The sequence below is a fragment of the Poecilia formosa genome, unplaced genomic scaffold (assembly GCF_000485575.1).
Source record: "Poecilia formosa unplaced genomic scaffold, Poecilia_formosa-5.1.2 Scaffold26, whole genome shotgun sequence".
NCBI classification, from domain to species: Eukaryota; Metazoa; Chordata; class Actinopteri; order Cyprinodontiformes; family Poeciliidae; genus Poecilia; species Poecilia formosa.
In genome coordinates, this window is record NW_006799965.1 from 2,085,343 (window position 1) to 2,092,131 (window position 6,789).

The following is a 6,789-nucleotide window of genomic DNA, read 5'->3' on the forward strand; positions in this document are numbered from 1 at the left end:
GTTCAGACCCCAGCGGGTGAAGTGATGCTAATTTAAGTGAAGTCGTTTAATTTAATTTATTAAAAGTTATTGGGGCCTCAGTCAGTGGTTTTTGTCACTACGGAGAAAAATGTAGATACAGTTATCTACACTTTTATACAAAATGCATAAAATGCGAGTAAATAGCTGATGTTAATATGATTGTAATTTCACGGATAAAAATAGTACATGACCGATTTTGTTGTTGTTGTTGTCGGTCAAGATAACGGATAACAAAAAAGTAGCCCGCCCTGACACCAACTCGCACACACCTTCATTCACAGTCTTACTTGTAAATCGATGTTTCTTTTCTTGGACGTTTTGATGTTAGCTTGTCGACGTCTCAGTTTTATTCGCTGGGAAAATCAATAAGCAGCTTGAGGTGACTCTGCTGCTCTCTAGTGGCGAGAAGCCGCAATGTTCGCTGGTAACAATCGGAATGCATTATGGGAGATGTAGTTTGTAGTCAATTCGTGTTCAAAACCTATTTTAAATCAATCATGGGCCTATAAAACGCTGCGGGGGCCACATAAAATGACGTGGCGGGCCACATGTGGCCCGCGGGCCTTGAGTTTGACACATGTGCTCTAAAGAGAGCCAGAATTCCCGCGCTGCCGTGACATGAGCCCCTCCCACTTCCCCGAGCTCAGACAGGTGGACAAAGTAACACGTTACCGACATCACTGTTCAAGAGACTTCAAGGAGTGTGGTTTGAAAAGACAAAGGCCTACAGTGGACAATAAACCTTTGGCAGAAATAAATTGGGGGAAAATCCATAAAAAGTGAACGAAAATCTTAGCTGCAGCAAAACTGTTGACAGTTTTGTGATATCTGCAGAAAGGGATGCAGCCACTGATCCTGCAGCATAACTAAACCAGTCTTTTATCTCTGATTTGAAAAAAATATATATATCTGTAATCATTTTCAGTATATAGGTGGTAAATTGAGTCATTTGTACTTGGTTGTAAACAAATACTTATCATGAGAACCCCACCCCCACATACTCACACTGGACTGTGTGATTTCATTCTGTGTCCGGTGTCGAGATGAAGGCAGTGAGGCCAGCATTGTATCAAAGCATAATGTCTCATGTGTAACAGAGTCTCCCATCACTGAGTGGGCCAAACACTTTGCAACACAGAAAGCTCTGACTGGACTGTGGAGGCGAGGTCCAGACCAAGCAGATCAGAGGCTAAATGATAGCTCTGTTAGACATCTGGTGAGTCTTAACATTTCACCCTGCAGAGTAAAACAAATAGGTTCAAAAGATTTGGTTCAGGTTTTGGGGGGCGAGGGGAGATGTATATTGGCATCACACCATTAGAGTGTTATAAATGCGTCAAATGTCAGAAGTTGCTTTCCAGTCTTACATAAAACCATGCTGCTGAGTAGAGTAGCTTTTATCCTGATATTTGATCAGAGATTTAGCCTTTCAAAATAAGAACCTACAGAAATGGTACAGAATTACACCATGTGTTTGCACCCCATGCAACATGAGCATGGCTGATAAAGGAAGTATACAGATCTCAAAGAGTCTCAGAGAGCATCAAAGTTTGTGTGAGCTTCTTTGTCTGGGATGTCATATTTTTTTTTGCACCAAACATGTCACCTGTTCTGCTGTGCATTTTATAATAGGCTACAGAAATTATCTTCTTTTGTCATGTTTTTTTTTTTTTTTTTTTTCTGGCAAGCTTCAAAGTGACCTCTTTGCTTTCTCATAGAAAGCATGTTTCCTCACCTCGCATTTAAGTTAAGCACGTGCAGGATCTTTCTGGTTTTACTAATGTGAACTTTGACATAACCAGATGCGTTTCTAAATGCCATGCTGATAGTTTATCTTTGAAGACTTCTTTCAGCATCTTGCAGTCTGTTGTCAGGGTTCACTTACTTGGACAACCAGATACAAAGACACAAGAAAGAAGACTGGATTGCTAGAACAGTACACCAGACTATCAAAGAATAATAAGTACTGACCTGTTCACAAAAGGAAGGAGTACAATATAATAATAATAGTACCTAAAGTACCAAATAAGTTGTTTAAATATTTTTTAATCACATGGATTATCATTAGAGGCTGTTTTTTATGTTACAGTGTGAGAATATACTTCTGGAAATTATGGTTAAAAACTTTCAATTGTAAAGATTTATACACATCTACAGCATCCATGCCAACAAATGTTTTGACACACTAAATGCCTAAGCTAGACGTGACTAAATTAATTTAAAGTGAACGTTCTCGTTTCCGTGAATTTTTTATAGACCTCTTCACAGGACAGAAAACATGTCCCAGAAATCAACTCAAATGTGGGTTTATTTTGTCGTGGCACAATGATAAAACATTCTTTATCATTCAGTGTCAAATAAACCAAGACTACAAGTTGCTATAAGAAATAAAAAAAATAAATGCCTATGGTGTCATTTCATCACTATTTTCAAAGAACAGGTGTTGTCTGGTGAGGTGAGTGGCATCAGCACCGTTCATGGTTAGGACATGGAAAACAAAAACATTTAAAACTCAAAGCTCCAAGTATTCTGGAATACTTTTCATTTGTAGCATATAGCTGCAATATGCAACATATTCACTGTGTTCAGAGCCTAATGCCCTCTAGTGGAGATCAAGTCAAATTACACATTTAATTAGAAAAAAAAAAGAAATAAGTTAATAACGTTGAACCAGTGGTTTACATGAGTCAGTGATGGCTGTGGTCAGCAAAATCCCAAAGACAACTTATTGCACCTTTTGACACCTTAACAAGAAGTTGCAAACAGAAAACTAACAAAAAACCCCAACAAAAAAATGAACCTAATTCACACCAACAGCAGAAACAATAAAATTAAAACAAAATTCAAATAAATGGAATGTATAAAATATAACAAAATTGTACATAGAGGAAGAAAAATAGAGAACAGAGTATAAGTCATTTCAGACAAAGACATTAAAAGTAGTTTTCAGTGAATGGAAGAAGTCCACCAGGCTGTAACAGACCGACCAGTGAGCGCTGCAGCGACTGAACGCCTCACATAGGGAGAACTGTTTGCACACGTTCAGGGACTTGATGTAAAAGCACGGCCATGATGCCCAGTGTCCACAACAAACAAGATTATGGTTAACTTTAAAGCCAAAACATCAAACCCTCATTTTGAACATTTTAGTAGTTTAACTTTTTAGTGCCTGTAAAGCAAGCACACAGCAATCGTCCAAAATAAAACACACACAGTGGAACTAAATATCCAGGTTTGGTGCCAGTAACTGTGATTTTTACTTCTCTGCCTAGAATAGCAGACAACATAGAAAATTAACTTTAAGAGATACTGGAGTTTTTGTTTTATTTTAAGTGAAATTCTACAAAGTTATCAGTAGCCATTCCCTTATCTCTTGAAGAAAGAATGCACTCTCATTTATTTGTATTATTTGGTCATCCTATGTGGTGCATCTGCCTCATTTCTCCCTAAATACGTGTTGATGGAAACAAACACACAACTGACTGGTTCACTTTGTGCCTGTGTGTTGATGTGCAGCCGACTAAATCAATGTCACTTCATCCCGTTTTATTCATGTTTGTGTAGATCATCCACGCGACACATTACCCTCAATACGCCATCCCTGCTGTGAAATACGGCAGTGGCAGGATCATGCTGTGGGAATACATTTCTTAAGCTATGATTAATCTAAATTAGGTTATTGGTTGCTGATTAATGGTTTCTCAAAGTACCAAAAACATTGACAGTTCAACTTAAAGGAATAATCCAGGTTTTCTCGACTGAGGTTTAGTGTTTATCAGTATTAATTACTTTTCCTGTTGAAGATGATCTTATATTACAGTGAGCTTCTAAAACAAGACAGTAATGGAAAGGCAACAGCTGCTGACCCTAGTTTTGAGTGATTTGTGTAATTTTAAAACACAAACAATTAGAGATATCTATGGATTGCAACAATTTACTATTAAATATTAAACAGCAACACTACGAAAAGAGACCACTGATAAGTTTTTATAAGTCTGAATAGGCTGCTGTCAGTGCAACAGAATGAAAAACTGAATCGATGCCCTTTTGTAAATCTTGTAGTCTTTTAGATTTTATCCAGGGAGACTCAGAGTGAACTTACTGCTAATGAGATAAATTGATGCGCAATGCAACTTTGCAAAGCAAAAGTAAAAATTGTTAAATATTTGCTAAAAAGCTGTCAGCCTTCCATCGCGTTCTGGAGTTGCTCACTTTTCTATAACCTCAGCGACATGACATCTTTCTACTACAGGTAGGTAATTACTGATGATATATGCACATGATTTAATGTTTCTTTGGGTTGAATTTTCAGTATATTATAGGTTTCTGGACACTTCAATCAATCCATAATCGGGATCCTAATTTAGATCAAACAGAACTTTTAAACATGTGAAACACCAGCATGGTGACCTGTGGTCAACCCTTGTGATCAGCTCTGGGAAACTGGGAATGTGTTTACACTTTAACAGGAAGTGGAAGATGGAGGATTGCAGCTTTACAAATTTGGGAAGCAATTACAGATGACTGGCTGCAGATGTTCAAAAGTGAAACTAGCAACTATGAAACGGGGTCCTTTATGCAGCAAAATGCATTCAGCTAGTGAGACACACAGAGTATGATCCAGTGATAAAGGGGGGGTGGGGGGGGCACAGATGCTACATTAGCATCAACTTTAAAGCACAAAAAGCAGAGACAGAAAAGAAGGCAGCTTCAGCCTTAAAACCTGAGCCTGAACATACAGACAAAAAGAAAACTACACTACATGGTGGATTTCTAAGTTGGTATAAGAAGCTACACTACATCAAACAAAATGAGAGCATTAAAAATAAAGAATAAAAAGTTATAAATAAAAGCTATAACATGTTTCAATGGCATCATATTCAAGTAATCTTGATAAAGTCCCTGATAGTGGTTCATGTAAACATTGGAGTCATTAACACAGACAGAACCAGCAGTTCTTGAGAAGGCAGCAGCATTTCATATGTACAACACAACAAACCTGCACGTCATCTTCACCAGGCTGGTCCAGTCACATCAGTTTGTGTTTCAGAAATGAAAACGTCAGTATGAGAAAGCTTGTAGGAGAGCCACATTCACACCTGCATGGGTGAGGGCTCAACTTTGGGAGGAGGAGGAGGGGGAAGAAGAAAACCGAATACTGCTGGCCTGTTTGAGCCAATCGACGTCACCTGCTGTGCACAAAACAATGAGTTCATGGTCTCCTCTGGGGAATTCTCAGAGAAAAGCCTTTCAGCTCTTTACATCAAATGCTAGCTGATTTAGGAGGGAAAAAACAACCTGAAAGGCATTCATAACCTTTTTATGTTCTTCCAGTAAAGCAATAGGCCTCCATTTACTTCATTCTATCTTTAGTCTAACGTTGGCTTACATAAATATATAATCAGCCAGATTTCCTATGAAATGTGTTACATTTTTGGGATTAGAAGTAAAAAGAAAAAAAATGTTGAGCAGCAAGACGCATTTACCACAGATATGTTGTGTTCTGTGCACTTCTAAAATTGGCTCAGCTATCACACACACGACCGAGAGCAGGCACTGAATGAGGTGGGTGTTTGATCACACTGCTGCTTTCATCTCATTCACAGTGATGACAGTCTCATAATAACATACATTTATAAAGCCAGTTCAGATTATGGCAGAGAGATTTCTGCAGCGCCTCGGGGTTTAACTCGAGGCAGAGGGGCTTTCGTCACGTCAGCGTGATGACTTCCACCGGGTCTGTCTTGCCTTTGGCCCTCTGCTTGCGCTTGAGCCGTCTATGCGAGAGCGGCGGGGAAGCTGGGGTGGCTAGAGGTGTTGCCGTGCCAACGGAGAGGGAGAGGAGGTCTGTGAATGGATATTTTGGGGTGGGGAGGTGGGACGGAAGCATTGCGGTGGACTCCCTCTCCGTCTCCTGGCGTCACCTGTCGAAGCAGCCGGCTGTGAAGGTGTGGTGCGTGCCCAGGTAGCCCCCGCTGTAGGCCATGCTCAGGCAGTGTCGTGGTTCTCCAGTGAGGGCCATCTGCACAGAGATGGGGCTCTGAAGAGGCAGTGCACGGGCCCCGGGCTGGAGACCCGAGGTCAGGCCTGGGTAGGAGGGGAACGCTCCTCCTGCAGTTATGGAGGGCGCCCCCGTTAGCAAGCCCATCCTGTGGCTCTGAAGGAAATCCTGAGACATGTTCACCACGGGGCCCAAAGCCTGAGAGTCAGCAAGTGCTTGGAGCTGGGACAGAGAGGGGGAATGCTGAGAGAGGTGTGTGAAGCTGTCGGGCTGGAAAAGCAACTGTGGTGTGGAGGAGGTGGAGGAAGAGGAGGAGGAGGCCGGTCTCTGGATGGCAGATACCGGTGAGAGGTGGGAAGTCTGCGGCTGTGACTGCAGAGAGGAGGGCCGGTGGGGAGGGGTGGATTTGGTTTTATTGGCCTCCTTCACATCGTTGTCATGAGCCCTGTCATTAGCACAACAAACAGGAAAATAAGTTTCCGCTTAGAGAGTCTGTCAACGATTAAATGCAAGGAAATTCAAATTCATAAAAGTCTGTTTAACCTATCAAAAGCACATTAACAATTATTCATATATATATATATATTAGGGCTGAAACGATTCCTCGAATGATTCGAGTACCTCGATTACTAAAATTCCTCGAGGAAAATTTACCTGCCTCGAAGCTTCGTTAATTTATGTTTTATTAGTTAGCGCTCTAAAAAGCAAAAAGTTGAACCAACTTAATTGAATTGCTTCTGTAGGTAACAAGCAATTCAATTAAGTTG

The 6,789-nt window shown here is 40.6% G+C and overlaps 1 protein-coding gene across 2 annotated transcripts in view; it reads right to left on the reverse strand.

Annotated features, from left to right (window-relative positions):
* Positions 1–2,311: 2,311 nt before the first annotated feature.
* Positions 2,312–6,789, reverse strand: part of ccnjl (cyclin J-like) — a 21,944-nt gene continuing 17,466 nt past the window's right edge. For both annotated transcript variants that reach the window (XM_007548371.2, XM_007548370.2), the window contains exon 6: positions 2,312–6,467. In XM_007548371.2, coding sequence (XP_007548433.1) covers positions 5,942–6,467 — 526 coding nt within the window. In that variant the 3' untranslated portion in view covers positions 2,312–5,941. The remainder of the gene's footprint in view (positions 6,468–6,789) is intronic.